At 31.1% G+C, this 21,600-nt stretch overlaps 1 protein-coding gene across 23 annotated transcripts in view; it reads left to right on the top strand.

Moving 5' to 3' along the window:
* Positions 1-18,972, top strand: part of LOC132948024 (dystonin) — a 75,939-nt gene extending 56,967 nt beyond the window's left edge. For 13 of the 23 annotated variants that reach the window (XM_061018269.1, XM_061018278.1, XM_061018276.1 and 10 more), the window contains 23 exons: positions 8-334; positions 591-1,236; positions 1,326-2,848; positions 2,907-3,061; positions 3,288-4,113; positions 4,201-4,424; positions 4,500-5,040; positions 5,133-5,330; positions 5,434-5,727; positions 5,806-6,089; positions 6,338-6,391; positions 7,451-7,528; positions 7,743-7,914; positions 7,997-8,114; positions 8,333-8,562; positions 8,693-8,810; positions 9,448-9,528; positions 10,627-10,763; positions 13,460-13,739; positions 14,472-14,634; positions 14,933-14,989; positions 15,940-16,071; positions 18,017-18,972. In XM_061018269.1, coding sequence (XP_060874252.1) covers positions 8-334; positions 591-1,236; positions 1,326-2,848; positions 2,907-3,061; positions 3,288-4,113; positions 4,201-4,424; positions 4,500-5,040; positions 5,133-5,330; positions 5,434-5,727; positions 5,806-6,089; positions 6,338-6,391; positions 7,451-7,528; positions 7,743-7,914; positions 7,997-8,114; positions 8,333-8,562; positions 8,693-8,810; positions 9,448-9,528; positions 10,627-10,763; positions 13,460-13,739; positions 14,472-14,634; positions 14,933-14,989; positions 15,940-16,071; positions 18,017-18,140 — 6,762 coding nt within the window. In that variant the 3' untranslated portion in view covers positions 18,141-18,972. Of the gene's footprint in view, positions 1-7; positions 335-590; positions 1,237-1,325; positions 2,849-2,906; positions 3,062-3,287; positions 4,114-4,200; positions 4,425-4,499; positions 5,041-5,132; positions 5,331-5,433; positions 5,728-5,805; positions 6,090-6,337; positions 6,392-7,450; positions 7,529-7,742; positions 7,915-7,996; positions 8,115-8,332; positions 8,563-8,692; positions 8,811-9,447; positions 9,529-10,626; positions 10,764-12,494; positions 12,611-13,459; positions 13,740-14,471; positions 14,635-14,932; positions 14,990-15,939; positions 16,072-18,016 lie in introns of all 23 variants that reach the window. The other 10 variants (XM_061018286.1, XM_061018277.1, XM_061018287.1 and 7 more) reach the window with 7 other exon arrangements.
* The last annotated feature ends 2,628 nt before the right edge of the window (positions 18,973-21,600 follow it).

Here is a 21,600-nt window from a genome sequence, read left to right as displayed (position 1 = left end):
TTTTCAGTTCTTAAAGAAAATGTTAGCTGACCGTCAAAATTCTTTGTCATCAATATTTGATATGGGTAATGAAGTTGCAGCTAATGTAGATCCTAGAGAACGTAAGGAAATTGAAATACAATTGAAAGAATTATCTCAACGTTTTGATAATTTGGATCGAGGTGCTACAAAACGCATGGATGATTTGCAAAAAGCTATGGTTGTGGCTAAAGAGTTCTTAGAAAAAATTACACCTCTCTTGGAATGGTTGGATAAAAGCGAGAAAAAAATTAAGGACATGGAACTTATTCCTACAGATGAAGAAAAAATACAACAGAGGATTAAAGAACATAGTGTAAGTAAAATTTAAAATTAATTTTATTATTATTCCTATTAAATAAAAATTTAGTATTCTATATTATTATATGTATTTTATACATAATTTGTTGGTTTAAATTACCTATGTTGTTTAATGTTTATGCTCTATTATTTTTGTATCAAATAATTAATTTATACTTTTATGTTATTGAGAAATTATGATTTATAATTATAATAACTTAATTTTTTACAATTTTCCCACTTTAACATATCCATATTTATTTATGTTTTAGAAATTACACAATGAAATTTTATCTAAAAATCCTGAATTCCATGATCTTACTGAAGTAGCTAGTACATTAATGGCTTTAGTTGGTGAAGATGAAGCATCTGGCGTAGCGGATCGTATCCAAGAAACAGCTGATCGTTATGCTACACTTGTAAATACCTCAGATAAAGTGGGACAATTGTTACAAGACTCTCGTGCTGGTTTAAGACATCTGGTATTAACTTATCAAGATTTGCAAGCATGGATGGAAGGCATGGAGAAACGTTTAGGCAAATACAAAGTATTACCTGTGCATACAGACAAACTAGTGGAACAAATGGAGGATATTGCAGATCTATGTGAAGAAATATCGAATCACCAATCAGATGTTGATGGAACCGTGGATGCAGGCATGGAGCTTATGAAACACATAACCAGTGATGAAGCCATTCAATTAAAAGATAAGTTAGACGTATTGCAAAGGCGTTTCAATGACTTGGTCACTGCTGGCACTGATTTATTAAAGAATGCCGAAAGCATGTTGCCACTTGTACAGCAATTCCATAATGCTCATAAACGTTTGGGTGATTGGATGTTATCAGCTGAATCACAATTACAAACCGCAGAACCCAAAGAAGAAGACATACATAATTTAGAACTTGATATTCAAGGTATATAGAAATATTGCAGTACATAATACTTTTTTTTTCAAAACAAAATTAATACATTTAAATAATAATAAACTATTTTTGTTTTTCAGAATTCCGTCCAGTTTTAGAAAACATTAATCAAATAGGGCCACAATTGTGTCAAATGTCTCCTGGTGAAGGTGCTTCAACAATTGAAGGCCTTGTTACAAGAGATAATCGAAGATTTGATGCTATTGCTGAACAAATTCAAAGAAAAGCAGAACGTATTCATTTGTCTAAACAACGATCACTTGAAGTCATTGGTGATATGGATGACCTGTTAGATTGGTTCCGTGAAGTAGATAACCAATTAAGAGACGCAGAACCTCCAAGTAGTGAAGTGGATATTATTCGTGTACAACTTAAAGAACACAAGGCACTCAACGATGACATATCTAGTCAAAAAGGACGTGGTAGGGATGTATTGTCTATGGCTAAGAAAGTTTTACGAGAAGTTACACAAAGCAATGACACAAGTCTCATGCGTGAAAAAATGGAAGACCTTCGTGAAGTTATGGAACATGTATCATCATTAAGTGCTGAACGTTTGAGTATACTTGAACAAGCTCTACCTCTTGCTCAACATTTCCAAGAATCACACTTTGATTTATCTGGTTGGTTAGATGATATGGAGAGACAAGTATCAATGTTAGCTATGCCTGCGTTGAGACCAGAACTTATTGCCCAGCAACAAGATAAAAATGAAATGTTTGTACAGTCTATTGCCGAACATAAACCACTTGTGGATAAACTTAATAAAACTGGTGAAGCTTTAATCAGACTATGTAACGAAGACGAGGGAATGAAAATCCAATACATTATGGACAGTGACAATTCCAGGTATGCAGCACTAAGATCTGAACTTAGGCAAAGGCAACAAGCTCTGGAAAAAGCATTACAAGAAACCAGTCAATTTAGTGATAAATTGGAAGGCATGTTGAGAGCATTGCAAAATACTGCCGAACAAGTATCTGGTGCTGAACCTATATCTGCCCATCCTCCAAAAATTCGTGACCAACAAGATGAAAATGACGCTGTTGTTGAAGATTTACATAAGCGTGCTGATGCATTCCAAGCAGTGAAAAGAGCAGCTAATGATGTTATTAATAAGGCTCCGAATTCCTCGGATCCTGCAGTCAAAGACATAAAACGTAAATTGGATCGATTGAACAGTTTGTGGAATGAAGTCCAAGAAGCAACTAATGATCGTGGGCGCAGTCTTGAAGAAGCCCTCATACTAGCTGAGAGATTCTGGGAAGAATTACAGAATGTGATGGGTACACTAAAAAATTTACAAGATTCATTACACTCGCAAGATGCACCAGCCGTAGAACCAGCTATATTGAAACAACAAAAAGCTGCTTTAAAAGAAATAAAAGCAGAAATTGATCAGACCAAACCTGAAGTAGACCAGTGTCGTGCAAGTGGAAAACAATTAATGAAAGTTTGTGGAGATCCTGATAAGCCCGAAGTTAAGAAACATATTGAAGACTTAGATAATGCTTGGGAAACTGTAACTGCATTGTTTGCTAAACGTGAAGAAAATTTGATACAAGCTATGGAAAAATCTATGGAATTCCATGAAACCTTACAAGTATGAATAATTAATACAATTTTTAATATGAATTGTAATGAATATAAATTATTTTTAGGATTTGCTCAAATTTTTGGATGGAGCAGAACGCAGATTTGCCAATTTAGGTCCATTGGGAACTGACATCAAAGTTGTTAAAAATCAAATTGGTGAACTTAAGAACTTTAAATCTGATATTGATCCTCAAATGGTTAAAGTAGAAGCTTTGAACAGGTAATTACAGTTATACATAATGATTATTATTCATTAGTACTTGATCGTTAAATATTTATTGTGTATAATTACTTTTGTATGTTTTTCTACGGCTTACAATGGATTTAATTATTTTATAGAAGTGTTACTAGGTAATAGTTAGAAATTAATTTGGATGAAACCACTTCAATTTTAGTTTAAAATAATATATTGCGTATTCTAATATTTTATTTGTTGTACATAATAGGCAAGCCCAAGAACTTACAGAAAGAACTACAGTTGAACAGGCAGCTGCTCTCAAACAACCATTAACTGAAGTTAACCGTAGATGGGAAAATCTATTGAAGGGTATTGTAGAACGACAGCGTCAATTAGAAAACAGTCTTTTACAATTAGGCCAATTCCATCATGCATTGGCAGAACTTCTTGCTTGGATTGATGGCACTAATAAAACATTAGACAAAGATTTGAAACCTGTTGCTGGTGATTCCCAGTTATTAGAAGTTGAACTTGCTAAGCTCAAAGTATTGGTGAATGACATTCATGCCCATCAGTCGAGTGTTGACACTTTGAACGATGCTGGTCGACAACTGATTGAAAATGGAAAAGGATCAGCTGAAGCTAACTCCACTCAAGATAAACTTAATGTTCTGAACAAAAGCTGGAGAGATTTATTACAAAAAGCGGCAGATCGGCAATTAGAATTGGAAGACGCGTTGCAAGAAGCCCAAAGGTTTGCCGTAGAAATACAGGACCTGCTATCATGGCTAGGTGAAGTTGATGGTGTAATAGCGACATCAAAACCAGTTGGTGGCTTACCTGAAACAGCTAGTGAACAATTAGAACGTTTCATGGAAGTATATGATGAACTAGAATCTAATAGACCAAAAGTGGAAACAGTTTTAGCTCAAGGACAAGAATATTTGAAAAAATCACCAAATTCTGGAAATCTGCAGCAAAACTTGAAGACCCTAAAACAGCGATGGGATAGTGTGACCGCCAGAGCTAATGATAAAAAAATCAAATTGGAAATTGCACTTAAAGAAGCTACCGAGTTCCATAATGCTTTACAGGTACCTATGCTTGATAAATATATATATTTAATAATATATATAATATAATATTGTTTTATAATTATTTTTTTATATTATAATTATTAGGCATTTGTTGATTGGCTTACTGATGCTGAAAAAACATTATCTAACTTGAAACCGGTTTCTCGTATTCTGGCCACCATTTTAACACAAATTGAAGACCATAAGACTTTCCAAAAAGATGTAAGCTCCCATCGGGAGATAATGCTTCATTTGGACAAGAAAGGAACTCATCTGAAGTACTTTTCACAGAAACAAGATGTCATACTCATCAAAAACTTATTAATCAGGTAAAATTAATGTTATTTAATATAAATGTTATTCGTTCAAATAATTTTTGTTTAAATTATTGTTTGTATTTTTAGTGTACAACATCGTTTTGAACGTGTTGTGTCAAAAAGTGCTGAAAGAACTCGTGCACTTGATCATGGTTATAAAGAAGCCCGCGAGTTCAACGAAGCATGGTCAAGCCTAATGGATTGGTTAGCCACTGCAGAGAAGAACCTGGATGAGTTAACCCAAGATGCTAGTGTTGGTAATGATCCAGAGCGTATTAAACAACGTTTGGCCAAACACAGAGATGTACAACGAGCCTTAAGTGGAAAGCAAGCAACATATGACTCTACTATGAGAATGGGCAAAGCATTAAAAGAAAAAGCTCCTAAGAGTGATGAACAGCCCTTGAACAAAATGATCAATGAATTAAAAGAAAAGTGGAATTTGGTATGCACTAAATCTGTGGACAGACAGAGAAAGTTGGAAGAAGCTTTGTTATACTGTGGACAGTTTAAAGATGCTATGGAAGCTCTTTTGGAATGGTTACGTAAAACTGAGAAAAGACTAACAGATGATGGGCCAGTGCACGGAGATTTGGATACAGTAATGGCTTTAGTTGAACAGCATAAGGTAAATAATTTAATTTATGTTTAATTTTATTAAAATTGTAATGCTATGGATACAATTAAGTGTATATTATTTATGTGAATATTTTTCATTAGACATTTGAAGAAACATTATCTAAGCGTTACGATCAAATGAAAACTGTACGACAGACTGGTAAAGATCTAATGTCCAAGGCCAATAATGCTGACCGTGCTGTGATTCAAAATCAATTGGATGATTTAGAAGGCCTGTGGAATCGCACTAGCCAATTGTGCGAAAAACGAACCGAACGACTTGAAGATGCTTTAAGACAAGTAATAAAAATACATATTAGAAACATTAAATTAAAATATATTTAATGATAAAAAAAATTATAGATTGTTAATCAACTCAAATTGTTGTTTATAATTTGTTTAGGCGGAACAGTTACATAAATCTGTACATTTACTGTTAGAATGGTTATCTGACGCAGAGATGAAATTAAGGTTTATTGGACCATTACCAGATAACGAACAAGAAACAAGAAACCAGTTGAACGAGCATAGGAAGTTCATTGAAGAAATGTCTGATAAAGAACATGAAAAAGATTCTACTGTTACTTTAGCACAAAGAATTTTAGAAAAGGCTCATCCAGACGCAGTTGGCGTAATCAAGCATTGGATAACCATAATTCAGTCTAGGTGGGAAGAAGTTTGGACTTGGGCTAAACAGGTAAAATAACATTCTTATCAAAACTAGTCTAGCTAATAACTGTTTTTACTGTTGTTAATTAATAATTTGTAATTGTAGCGTGAGCAAAGGCTAGTCGAACACCTACAGTCTCTTCAGGACTTGGACTCATTGCTAGAAGAATTATTCTCCTGGTTGACTAGATTAGAAAACAGATTGTTGGATCTTGAATCTGAACCTCTACCCGACAGTGTAGAAGTGGTTGAAAAACTGATTGAAGAACATCGCGAATTCATGGAAAGCACCTCTAAACGACAAACTGAAGTTGACACAGTGTGCAAAGTTAAACAACCTACTGCTCCAGTGGGTAGAAAACCATCAGCTAAGAAAATTTCTGCTATCAGGTTTGCTATATATGAATTTGATAATGTACATTTTTAATACATTTAATAATTATTGGCTATTTTAATTTAAAATAAACAAAAACCAACCATATTTAAACCTTATTTATGGTTTATTTTCAGTCGCATGTTTGTATACTTAGAGCTTATTGTGTTATAGAAATTTTTTCATTTTATGTTTGCTTAATATAAATATTGACACAATATTGCACGCTTAATATTTATAAGATTGCACTTTTGCACATTTTCAGCCGAGAGGACTTGGCTGGCAGTTCACATGATCTAAGTGATCAACGCAGACAAAGGTTGGTATAAAATTCACAGTGCATATACATATTTTTGTAATTTTATTGATACTTATATAGTGGGTGGTTAAATGTTTATGTTACTATATTTTTGAATTTAGTGATCGGATTAATCACATTATTGCATGTTGTGTACCACTGTTAGGTGTTCAGTTTTAAATTCTTCTGTGAGCAAAAAAAATAAATAATGACAGTAAAATTATTAAAAATTATAAATATTAATATTAATAGAGACATAGAAGACAAATACCAACCTATCACTTAAAGGAAAAAACGCGATTCTCTTAACGCTCACTGACATATATTAAGATCACTCTTTTACCATAAAAACAATATAAGAACAATCTAAGCAGTTCAATACATCTTATTTTCAATTTATCTGTGTCAATCATCAGTTATATCAGAATTTTTATTTTTTTTTTGAATACCCAGAAACAAAGCAGAGTAAATTAAATATGTTATTGTTATTGACATATTTTAAATTTATCTTTTTTTTTATTATTATTGATGAATGATTTTATGCGTGTTTTTCTAGTATCTTAAATATAGTTTTACTTTTATCTTTATCAACTTTCTCTCATAGGCATCTATTTAATTGCTTACTATTATTTTAATTTAATTTTTACCATCACTGGTTACAATTTTTAGACTTCATGGAATTATTTATTCATAATAGCATATTTCACAATGATCAAAATGTATATACATTTTTAAGTATTATCCATTGTAAATTGTAATTATATTTATTAAATTTACTTGTTATTTCACATTTGCTAAAGATAACAGAAAATATTGAGGTTTATGTTGTTTAGTAAAAATATTTTTAATAAAAACTTTTATTAACATTATTGGTATTGATAATTTTTAATTTTACTTTTACCATTTGGATTGGTTGAAAAATAAGAACACATTAATACAAAACAAGGTTATAAATTTAAATTTTAAATTTCACTGACAAATCTATGTGCATTATATTTATGTATTTTATTTTATTGATGTGATTTTCTTGACTTCGATAATTGCATCAATAGTTAATGTTTTTTTTTTTTGTATTTTTAGTCGGGGTAGTCAAATCATACGAGATAAGTCCATGGATCATTTGCCACATATTGGACCTCGATTCCCAGCTAAAGGAAGGTAAGCTAGAAAATATCTAGACTTTTACATAAAATATGTTATATATTAATAATATAAGATATATTAAATACGTATTATAATGTACCACATTTTACTCTTCTGTTCTGTACTCTTTGTAACATGTAGAATGCCTAGTTGAATGTTTGTGTCGTGTTTTTTGTGTAGATTAATTTTCGTTTTGATATAATATTTTTGATTTTAAATTTTCTTGTAGCAAAGTGGAAGAGCCGCTGTTACGCAATTCGCGCTGCCGACAGCTTTGGGACAAATGGCACACCGTGTGGCTGATGGCATGGGAACGTCAGCGTCGTCTGCAGGAACATCTGAACTATTTGAGAGAAGTCGAGAAAGTAAGAAACTTCTCTTGGGATCTGTGGAGGAAACGAGTACGTAAATATTAAAATAAATAAAAAAAACAATTGTATGCCCTGATTTTGTGTTTTAATTGCGTTTGATTTCCGTTTAAAGTTCCTGAAGTTCATGAACCACAAGAAATCCCGGCTCACTGACTTATTTAGGAAAATGGACAAGAACAATGATGGTCTCATTCCGAGAGATGACTTCATCGACGGAATCATGAAAACTAGTAAGTTAAAAATCGATAATGTATACAGTATGTATTTTAGATACTGTTAGCGGGCTAAAATTTCAATACTATGGCTTGATTTTTCAATAAGTTTTGACTTTTGGATCATGGGAGGAGCTCGCGAGGCTTTGAATCTGGAGGGCGAGATTATTATAATGTGCTAAATTAATTTTTCCTAGCTATATATTGTCTTATATATATGATTTTTTTTTTAACAGAATTTGACACCAGTAAATTGGAAATGAACGCCGTGGCTGACATGTTTGATCATGATAAACTTGGTCTGATCGACTGGAAAGAATTCATAGCCGCGTTGCGACCCGACTGGGAGGAAAAGAAACCCGACACCGAGTCCGAGAAGATACACGACGAGGTTAAGAGGCTGGTAATGCTGTGTACTTGTCGGCAGAAGTTCAGGGTGTTCCAAGTCGGAGAAGGAAAATACCGGGTACGGGGTGTATAATATACGTATTGGGAGATTTTAGGGTTTATACTGTCATTATTATTGTGCAATTATAATAACTATCAGATTTGTGCTGCGATGATTGACGTTTTTCGTTTTGATTTTCCACATATAGTTCGGTGATAGTCAGAAACTACGCCTAGTCCGCATATTGAGGTCGACCGTCATGGTACGTGTCGGCGGCGGTTGGGTCGCACTCGACGAATTTTTGGTTAAGAACGATCCGTGCAGAGGTGAGTAATGCGTTAACAATATTATCGACAAACATTTTAAATACATATAAATAAATAAATATATATATATATAATAGTAATTCGATTAATCTTTAACCGATGGTCGGGTAAATTTTGGATAAATAAATGATATATGTTATATGTATATTAATAATAACTAATTAATAAGTTAATTTTACTGTTATTTTAGTATCTCTTAACCGGTGCCTCGTTAGTACAAGGGTAAACATAATATACATACCATACACGCGGTTAACAAACAGAAAAGAATATATTAAATAACATCAATATATAAATACATATTATATTAATAATTATTAAAAACAAACTCTTGAGAAAGTAAAAAGAACTTAAACAAGTGTATATTCTATGCATACTAACTCAAACGCATGTGTACATTATACATATATAATATACTATTATATATATTACATTAACATTGAATATGATTTTAGTTTCCAAAGTACGTAATTTACATAATATTATGACACTGTTGTTTCTCATATTTTATTTGTTCAATTTTGATTTTGTCCTTATCCACCGTTTCCTATATTCACAATTTTTGTTTTGTTTTGTTTTTCAATATTATTCTTTCTTTTCCGTTTTGATTTTGATTTCTTTTTTTGGTTGAGTCCAGTCGAAATGTTGCCGATGCCCAACCCATTCGTGCCTGAAGAACACGAACCGTGGTGTCCTTACAGCCTAGTCCAATTGAATTGTATGATCGCTATGTCGTTACATATTTTTGAACCCTTTTTTTCGATGCACGTGGTTTTTTTATGGTTTTTCTTATTTTTGCGTTTTGTTGTTTTGTATTTCTCGACGGTACACTGCGCCGCGTACCGTAAGCCTTCTACAACTATCAAAAAGGTATATTATTACATGGTCGATGTCAGTTTTATATTATTTTAAAAACTTAATCAAGCACTCGCGTAACGCATTTAGAAATTAGAATACGTTTTTCGTAGAAATTGCAGATATAGCATCGATTTACATAGTTTGCTACACTAAATATGATGTTATTATACGTGCAATATAGTTTTTGTAACACGTATTTCGCGCTTGCGTATCGCACGTATGCATATGTAGCGAGTTCGCAGCCGCCTCCTATAAGTCCTGAAATCCTTGCACTCTTGCTCTCATAAGCGAAACTATTTGCTGTACTATATGTCTATATATATATTATATATATATATATATATATGTATGTATAGAAATTTCGATCGGCGTGCACAAAATACAAATTTTACAACTGATGAAATATATATATTATTACTAAATGCAAAAATATAATAAGGTACATTTATATATATATATAATATATCAATACGCGTAAACAAATATATAACGGCCACGAATTCGATAGTTTCGCCTATGCACGTATCCTGCAGTCTATATCATTATTTTAATATATACCGCTCACAAGCATGCTAATAGTAAGTTTATTATACATATTACGTATAATATATTATTATACGCGCTGAATGTCTAACCTGGCGTGAGGACACTAATCCGGTTTGGCTTCATATAACTATATAATATACTATATACTATATAGTATATATTTAAAATAATATATTATACTTTAGTTGTACTAATAATGTTTTTTTATTTTTTTATTTATATTAAATTAAATTTGATTTTAATTATTATTATTTTAACACATTAACGTTTTTATTTTGTTTGTTTTTTTTTCACTATTTTAATATTGTGATGTGTTTGTTTATTTCGTTTGTTTTTGTTTTGTTTTTGTTTTTTTTTTTTAACAATTTTATCCTTCTCATCACACCTTTTCATTTCCTTTACGCACTCACAGCCAAAGGACGCACAAACATCGAACTCCGCGAGCAGTTCATACTGGCCGATGGCGTGTCACAGAGCATGTCTGCATTCAAACCGAAACACAACGCGCCACAACAGCGGTCTGGTTCTACTGCCGGTCCGATCACCAAGGTAAAATGACTAATATATCCGTCAAATAACTTACGTATATATTATTATATAATATATACTATTTTGTTATTATATCCAAGTAAGAAAGCACGGACTGTACCTAAATATATATTTTTATAAACACTGTTTTTTGGCCGTATCGTCATTGCATCGTGCAGTAATTATAATGTGTGCAGTGAAATATTGGCTTTTTTTTTTTACTTATCTTTTTGCTCGCTGCTGCTATTTTATTTTAGTTTTCTGAGTGCGTAGTAGTTAGTCATATATGAGCGTGACTTAGATTCTTACGTATCATCTGAACTACCTGGATCGATCGAGAATTTTCCATTTACACGTACATAATATTATACGTAGGTGTAGGTATTCATTAAATTATTAAATATACAGTACAATCAATGGTATACACTATAAGTACCTATTAATTTATTGGACTATCAGTTAGCAAATTGTTGTATATTAATTTACTAATGAAATATTAAGGTGTATTTTTATTATATTTTAATATATTATTAAATTTATAATCAAGACTATTATTTGGAAAAATTTAAATATTATAAAATAAATGCACAAATAATTTAAACTAAGTATTGTTCTTTAGAAATGAAAACATTTTAATGTTTCAAAATCGAATCAAATTGGTTTGAATTTATGTGATTTTGCTGCAACATAACATAATTCTGCCAAATATTATTCAATGTGTGGTCGAATGAGGTTTGTCGGTTTGTGGACTTAGTTGCGCCACTTCACTAATCCCCATAATATTTCTACATTTTTTGTGCCAAGATCAACCACCTTATTCTTATACTAATTTTCATAAATTCCATCAATGAGATAATTCAAGAGACTATATGGTTACAAGTTCTTGAATAAGTTTTAGTATGAAATTTCGATATGTTAAAAAATAAAGACCCAACTTACCTGCTCAATAATCCATAGAATTATTATCTTCCTAGAGATTCAAGCTATCAGGCAAATGCGTAGATAGGAAAAAAAATAATAAAAGCTTGATATTATCTATAAAAATAGGAAACTGGCAATAAATTGGGACATTAAAAAACTGCAAACAGAAAGGTTAAAATTATAAAAGATCATCTAGTTTTGAATTCAGAAAAAACATAGAAGTTATCAGATTTTACACCATACATTTTCACACACTATCTCCATCCATTTAAATATAAACAAAACCATGTCTCACTCCAATATTTTATATTATTTTATTAGTAAATTAATATATACATATATGAAAAAATAGAGGCAGTCCAAAGAAAATACGCATGTATAAGTGTATAAGTCCGGTCATTTTTCGAACGAACCATGTAGTACGGATAATACGTAAGTTCCGTATAAGTTATATTATTACACACACAGATATATATATATATATATAGATATATGGCGTGAGCTCTACTTCTAAACTGTCGGCTTGTGGTTTGTATTGAGTGCATATTTTTGTATACTACAAATATATATAGCGAGGTGTGGAAAAGAAACGAAAATCATATATAATATTATTTATGAATAAGTTCTCAAGGGTTATTTTAATAAAAAAAACTGATGATTTCCTTCTGCATATTGTGATCGTATATTTGTCAATCGTATCATAATAACATATAATTATTAATTAATATACGAGATGATACTCTTTGGCTACGTCGAGGCACTTCGGGGGAGAGCATGATGAGAATGTGTCGATGATCGATAGTAAATATATGTGTTTTAAAAATTAAACAGCCGAAGAGTTTATGAGAGAGTTGATGCCAATATTCGAGAGTTTAAGACAACGAGAGTCCTTGCCGTGTTCGTATCCTCTTGCGATGGGCCCCAGCAGGCAAATCAACACTTTTTGGGTAAATTGTCAAAAAAAAGAAAAAACTGCACTCTAGCGTTTTTTCAATTTTTTTTTTATGTTTTATTTTTATTTTTATAAATATTTATTTTAGTGCTATTGGGCGGCGGTGGCGGCCCTCATCGATGTTATATTATTATATAATTATTTCGGTATTGTTCGGTGGTGTATAGTAGCGGAGGAGCAAACCAATACTCACTAGGTATGCAATAATCGTCATTGGTCAACTGTATAAATTCGAAAAAATCTAACGGTAGAAAAATACGCTAACTCAGTCAATTAATTTTGAGTTTATTAATTATTTTGACAAAATCTTTTAAAAATCTAGAAATTATCTTAGCATTTAAACGTGTCATTGAATATTTGAATTCTAAGCGTACATTTATACATAATGTTTATTTTTGGAATATAAAATTATTCTTATACCATTTTATAAAAAAAAATCGTAACAAGCAGCGTACTTAGGCTGCAGCTTATAAAATAATATATATTTTTATAAGATCTTCGATTTCACAGAGTTAGATGGGTCCAAGTGATTTGCGCACTGTTTATAGGAAGAAATGAAGAGATGATCAAAAACTAGTGACTAACTTTATTTCATAAATACCTATTTATTATATTGATGACGCTCGTCACGCCACTGATCAGTATAATTTGATATAGTTTTATCGCCACCGCCGCTATACGTACCTTTCTATAATAATTATATGTATACACATTATTATTATTATTATTATTATTATTATTATTATTATTACTATCTTAATTATTAATATAATTATTATATTCGATGAGTCGCCGTGTGCCGTGTTCGTGGTTTTTATTAACGCTGGAAATGTGTGTATATCAGGTGCGTGAACGGAGTTCCAGGAGCGTGCCGATGGGCAAGATGGGTGTGAATCGCACAGCCGGCACTCCAGATTCGCTTAGCGACAACGAATCATCGCCGCACTCAAGGACTTCAGTCGTCCGGAAACCATCCACGCCGACTGTCAGGAAGTCAAACGTCGGGCTCACTGGAAGTCTGCCGGCCAGCCGACCGGCTAGCAGACCGGCTAGCAGGCCCCAGAGTCGTCCGGGAAGCAAGCCACCCAGCCGTCACGGATCCAACCTGTCTCTGGACAGTACCGGTAATTGTTTATTTACTATTATTTTTCGTTATAAAATTATACCCGTACTTGTATACACCATTTATATGATCTATTCATTAAAAAAAAAAAAACTAAATATTTTTTCATTTGTTGAAGTACCTACTTAGACTTTTTTTTCTCCTTGTGTTACCGTAACTAACCGTTGGTGAAATAGTACTTATGGACATGTGTATAATAGTTCTTTTTAGTTTTTAATAGCTCACGATAAGCGTTATAAAGTATTGTAATATTATACTTAACGGAGTCAATTTTTCTTTAGTGAATAATTTCGTATGTTTCTGATGACTTAGGTTTCTATATCATATTAATTATCTATGCATTACGTTAATGCATTACGTTAAATTATCATCACACGGCGTTATGGATAGGCCATTTAGGTACACCAATGTCGTGTGTCCATATGTCCATTATTGAAAGTGTTTAAAGTTTTTGTGATCGAAGTGATGCGTGAGTGGTATGTCAGAAATTCGTGGTAAATTCCTCCAATAGTTTTAACTTTAAAATGATTTCGTAATGTGTAACAAAACCATAGTAAATCTATTATAATTTATTATTATTATTTGTTAATTATGTTAGCTTTAACTATACCTTTGTTACAATTTATTATAATTGTGATTATACAAAATATTGCTATGTATCATAATATACAGTATACAGTACGTAATAAATATATATTTCCATAGTAAAACGTGTACATTCATCGTGTTTTAGATTCGACCACGCCAAGTCGCATACCAAGACTTACGCCCGGCAAGACGCCTTCTTCGACGTCCGCCACCCGCAAGTCTACGCTCAACGGACAGACCAACACTACCGGCAGGGGGGTGCGCTCGCCGTCAGCGCTGACCAGCCAATCGCCGTCATCGTCTTCCAGGTAATACATACATATATATTTATAATAATACATATTTACTCTATATTATATACATATCGTTCGGTTATATAATAGCTCTTCTGAAAATAGTTTTTGTTTATATTTTTTTCGGAAATGAACACATTTTTCAAAAATATGTAATACATACCGATGAATTATATAATATTAATTATTAGTTATTACGATAATTTATCATTCATTGATATCATCATCATAATAATTATTAACTTTTTTATAATATTATTAACTCGCCTAACTCTGACTAACCACGTTACTGTTATTTATCCATTTCATGCAGGTCCCTGTCAATGCACAGGTCGTCGAGTATACCTACGTTGTCTAATTCAAGCTCTAGGTAACTAACATTTTTAACATTTTAAGTAATTCAGTAATTATATATCTTCAAGGCTTCAAATATAAGTAGTATTTTATGAACACTCTCTAATGAGCACGTTTTGTATACAATACAATCGGTGATGGATAAAGTAAAATGTTACTCATATCATAATCGTTGACTGTGGTCGATTTTACGATCACTAATCGCGTATTATAATGTGTAAAAATGCTGCAAGTTTAAATGATTCAAAGAAAAAAACAACCATAACACACTCTATTCCTCTACAGGGAAAATCTATGAATCAAAAATAGGTTTTTTTCAATAAGTAATCATGATGACAACGTAAACCTTTCGAAAAATCAACATTTTATCGTATATCCTGCAGGCCCAAAACATATTTATAATAAAATATTTTCTGATAGGTAAGTGTTTTGTACACCTACGAGACTATTGTAGGACTACTGCCTTTTATCTCTCCCGTGTGTATACGATATACGAATTAATGCACATTTGAACAGTTAGCTGAATAACATTTATCCGTCCGATCAAATATTTCCCATCAACTATAATGCCTTGCAGTGCAACATGATATTTATATATATTTTATTCGATCAATTTAAATCAGACCGGTCTTTTCAGCCACACTCTATTTATATGTATTATGCACACGATCGTTTTCATTTTGGAAAACTCTGCTTACAAAGTACATATAATGGTACCATTACCTGACTTGGTAATCCAAATCGGTCGTGACGAAATTTTATCAGTGGTCAAATGTTTGAGATATTATTTAAGTTGTCACAATTTCTTGAAACATCGAATGATACATTGACCCGGGTTCGTGACTTATAAACGTCGTGGAATGCATGGCGGACGGTGTGGGTTCATTCGTTAGACGCGTGTTTTCGATTCGATTTATGCGTACACACAAATTAATAATATTATTTGTTTCTCGGACGGTTGTGCAGCCGTAACCATCACCCGGGTTCGAAAATACCCGTTCTCGCGGAAAATCAGTGTTCCTCGGCGACAGTGCCCACGTCTTCATCTTCGCCGCCCCTTTCGTCGTCGCCGTCCTTTTCGTCGTCTCCGTCTGCTGGGTAATGCGCAACAACAGTCAAAACATATAATATTGTGCCACTTGCGTCGTATTATATTATATTACTGTATACCCGTTTCCGTTTTCGTTGTGTGTTACCCCGTCAATGCTTTTCTTGATCAATTTCTGTGTATTATTTTTAACGTATTATCGTTTTATCTTGCACGCTATCTTGCACTACTGACAAATATGTACGAATGCATGTACAATTTTGTATACTATACAGAGTAATCCATTTAACCTGCTAGACATTTATTTTCTTGAAAATAATGGTTTTTATATACACCGTTTATTATATATACTCTAGTTTTTTTTAAAATTCATGTTTTGAATTACAGACCCTATACCCTAAATACTTAATGTTAAAATATTTAGTTTGTTGTAACCATTTAAAGCTTGTACGAGTGTATCGTATATTGCACTATGTTAATTATGCTATTACGCTACTGATATTTTCTTCACCTTAAATTGAATGTATACAAAAGAAAAACTTTAATAGATAAAATATTAATTGTTAAAAATTAAAAAACCATTAAAACATGACGACTTAAATCGGTATAAAAACTTATTTTTTTTAAAATTACTACAATTATCTGACAAAATGTAGAGTTATTGCAAGTTATATGAATCACTCTGTGCACCTTTCCAACATAAAATATTATTGTCTAGTTCAACCGCTTATCGCCATGTTTGCCTACTAAAATGCAAACTGCATGCCTATTTATTTCCTGCAATATGTGTTTCCTAGTTACTTGTCTACCAATCTCATTTTTGTCTGTGTTTCTTGTATGTTTGTTTGTATGCATATATATACGTAAACGTAATAAGTACCTACATCTATAATATATCTTAAAATATTAAGTCGTATAATGCTCTTTTTATTTTTAAAAATCAACTCATTAGTTTTTAATTTCCAATTGCGAACCATATTCAATATTTTAATGACCATATTTACATTATTAGATTATTGAACCAACATAGGTGTCTATTATTATTTGTTTGTAACGTTCAGAACTTAAGATGTGGTATTTCGAGGATTTATATGGCTCACAAATATAATATTATTGGCTCAATTTTCAAATTCCGCACTTAAACGTTTCAAATGACCAACACGTTATCAATGTTATCATATTACATCTCATAGACGGAATTTCAAGGGGTGCTCACATTAATCAAAATTTCCAGACCCTCAGTATGACATATTATATCAGTTTAATTACTTACCGGTAATCAATTGATATAATTTATAAATATATTATTTACTGCTTGTCTTTTTACTAAAATTTAAAAACGACACGAAAATATTTACAATGACTAATGCCTAATAAATTATTATTAATAAATTAATATTCGTCTATTAATTGTTATACTAATTACAGAATAATTACATATTATATTGTTATGAAAGTAAAGTTTGTTATAACGACGAGTTGTGTGAATATTAAATTTAGATATTTCATGTAACTTACGACTTCTCGTTTAATAAAAAGTAACAATTATTTAATAGCTCGATCTTAAATTTCCTGATACAAAATTGTATCGCTATATGATTCTAATACAAACATAACCAACCAGCATATTATAATAATTTTAAAAAATCTCAAACTCTACAACATATTCTGAACAAAATTGTTGTCTCGATGTCAGTTTTGTGAGACGAAACAATCGTGCTGGAGCCCTCCAAAGATCGGACTCTCTTTTCCCTAATTTCCACCTTTGTTACATAGTGTTATATTTATTTTATGTCTATTGTGTTGTCCATACCATAGCATAATACTATTATGCCATATACCTCGTGCGTATGTCGTGCATTATGTGCATAATTCATGTAACAGTTTGCATATAAGTGGCCTTGTCTCGTGTCGCATGGTGTTAATCGTCATTGTGTTCGTCCACCCGTCTGCTTAAAAATAATGTTGTTTTACTTTTGTCTTCTCTGCGCACAGGTTGCAGTCTCCGTTGGCCGCCACGCCATTGTCGTCTTCCGGTCTGTCGCGAAGGCCGTCGAATGCGTCCGAAACGAAGCGAAGGGACTCCAAACCGGATTCCCGGGAACCGTTCCGGCTCTGAAGACCTGCATGCACCGGAACAAACATATAAAAAAACATGTATACGCATAATTGGTGTTTAACCCCGTAATCGATATTTATAATTATTATTTCATTTAATCAAAACGTTGATTAATCTCTTAATTAATCCTGTCTAGTGTTTTTTTTTTAATTTTTAAAAAATTAAGTATTATTATTTTTACATATTATCTTTTTTTTTTGTTGCCTTTGAATTTGTATTCTACCTACTCGTTTTTCTGTTTTTCTAGCAAAAGTAGAAAGTTTTTCATTTTATAAAAATATCAGATTAGTTTTCGAACGCGTAATTTATATACATGTATAATATTATGATTCACTATACAGACAAAATCAATACTTTTGCCTGTACAAAATATGTACCTACAGGGGATATAATATTATACACTTATTATGATATTCAAGTGCCATTATAACGGAAAAAAAGTAATGAAAAAAATCGTAATACTGTGTCACCGTTCATATTAATTGCGATCCAGCGGTTCAATATTGTTATTTATTGTAATTTTTTTTTATATATATATTTATTTTAATGTATATAATCTCTATATACGGATGGTTAATAAATTTACATTAAAATTATACATTTACAAGTGCCAATATTGTATTATTTACTTCTTCGATATATTTTTTTATGTAACGTGTAATTATATTAAACTTATAACATATTGAGTAATTAATGAATACCATTGAGACACTTATTGTAACTCTAAAAATTAACCAATCGTAACAACAAATGATTATTTTTTAACTATTTATAATATTTAATTGTTTTCCCGTTGCGGATTGAATAAATTGTGCAATTGTTTACTTAACAAGTTTGTTATTTATTTATGTTACCTATATTGTCTTTATAAGCGCCAACAGGTTGAGAGCGCCTATACCTACACATTATTGCTAATAATTGATAATTGTCAATACCATCTACCTACATTTTTAAAATTCTATTGGTGTCAACGCAAGTGAGTAAATGTGTTTAGTTACGTAACTTAATTTGACATTAGTCATAATTTTAACTTTATTTCACTTAATTAATTTAATAAATAATAAAATAAAATAATTTACTATTCTGGAGTATAGCTACGTAGAAATAGTATTAAAAATTTAAAATATTACAAACGATATCTACAACGAGTGAGCAGTGTGTTCTTTATTGGATTAATAAATTGTATATTACCTCCCACAAAGTTTGGAAGCCATTAATCAAAATATTAATCAAATAATTTGATATGTTTTTGGTAGGTACTATGAATTATTCTTATTCATTCAAAACTCGAATGTTTTAAAAATTGATTATTTCAATATTATCAATAATAATAAGTATCTATCTCTATGAAATGAATTTATTATAAAAATATTAAAAAGGCAATATAAATATATCAACGGTATTATAATTAATATTATAGTCATTCAGTCATAGATTACATTATTAAGTTTTTGGTATATGTTTATTTTGATGGTAAAAGTAATATATAGGTACTTATATATTTTATTTATTTTTACAAACAATAAAATGGGTAAACCCAGTATCCAAATCCATAACGCTCTTCTCGATATTTTTCCCCTACAAAGAAAATCTTTGAGTCATAAATATTTTTTTGTTAATAAGTAACTATGTCAATGATAAATCTTATTAAAAATATGTCAGAAACGAAAAAACGTGTATCCAGCTCAAAATATCTAAATGTAAAAATGTAAAAATGAATGTTTGTGTGTGTTTGAGTGGTTTCCGGTATGGTTAGGCTCATAATTGGACCCGGTAGGTGCTCAAACAGGGATTTTGAGATTTACGATGGACATTTTTGTTTATAAATGATTGCTATTGGTTATAGAAGAAATAATTAGTATAAATTAGCATTTATTATTTTATTGGTTAATCGGGTGGATAAGGTACAAACGTACATCAAAACGAGTTTTTGCACATTGCCTACCAAGGTGGCCGAGTTGCACTTACTGCAGCGGAGCTACACTCAAGACGAGTTAAACAATCGTAATTTTTATAAGAATTGTCATTTTATACGGGCAACGAAGTGCACGGGATCATATTATATTTTCAATATTATAATTACATATTATATACGTCATATGCTGTACATAAAATATAATTTTATGATCAGTTACCTATTTAGATTAAAACCGTAAATCGTAAATGTATATTGGACTTATAACTGAACTAAATATGAACTAAAAACAATTTTTTCATTTGAATATTGCAGGATTTGAACAAACCAGAAAAAATTCATCATATTATAGGTACATAAAAGTGTAAATAATTTTTCCATTTGGTAGTGAATGGAAGGTGTGAATGTAGTTCATTACAAATAATTTTAAGTTGATTCTATGTCCTATGTAAACCTAGTTTTTTTTTTAAATATACATTTATATTACCTAATTATTTAAGTATTTAAAACACCTTACGTCCAGCACAAGAACACTTTTTTAGCGTAAATAATTTATAACAGATTTAACGCCGACATCGTATTAATAAGTAAAATATTGTATATTTTTGGTTTATTTTCAGAATTCAAGCTTATTTGTAAGAAACAACAACTGCACTTTAGTATAACTTTCTTCTTTATACTATATAATCCGTTTTATAGTCCACTTAGTTATAGTCAGAGCATAATTAAAACAGATTATCAATTAAGACGAGGTTCAAAAACAAAGTAAGAAGATAAATTATAGTTAATATGTTATATTATCCATTATACCTATAATAAGGGCCGCCTTATTAACCTAACCCCTAACCTATACAAAACTATATTGTAAGGTATCATACAAATGGAATACAAAACATATACGAGGATTTTCCGTCGAGTAATCGAGAAAATTTCAGTGGACCACAAATATTCAAAAGAGTTTATATCTCTCCCATATTGTACTTGCATTTTTTTTCTTATAAATATATTTGCACAGGTACAATAAGTTTGTGAAAACTGAAATGTTTATTTAGGCATTTAAATTAAAAATATTATTAATCGATAAAATAATGAAAATTGAAATGTTATTAGTGATCCAAAATATTACTATACGGAATATAACTGCATACGTGCACTTGTAATAAATAAAACATTATATATATATATCACTTATTCACAATCTATGAAACTATATTTTATGGCTAATATACTCATAACTCATAAGTCATAATATATTGCAACACAATTTAGAAAAATAATATTCTATATCAGAATATTCAATTCAATGTTGTTCCTATATAAATTCTATTATGCACCGTTAGGGGTAACAAATTCCTATGAACTTTACTAAGTTTAAATCACCGGAAGCTCAAGATAATTGCTGAAAACACAATAGCATTTTATTGAAAGACAATAAGACGTTATAATCGATCATTAGTTGCAATCATGTTAATAATATAAAAAGATGTGTGGAATATATTTAATTAATTTTACAAATACTGAAATCGTACCAAACTACCAAAAATA

Source organism: Metopolophium dirhodum, chromosome 7 (genome assembly GCF_019925205.1).
Source record: "Metopolophium dirhodum isolate CAU chromosome 7, ASM1992520v1, whole genome shotgun sequence".
In the NCBI taxonomy this organism is placed as follows: Eukaryota; Metazoa; Arthropoda; class Insecta; order Hemiptera; family Aphididae; genus Metopolophium; species Metopolophium dirhodum.
The sequence above is the reverse complement of the archived record's forward strand: the minus strand, read 5'-3'. Positions and strand labels throughout refer to the sequence as shown.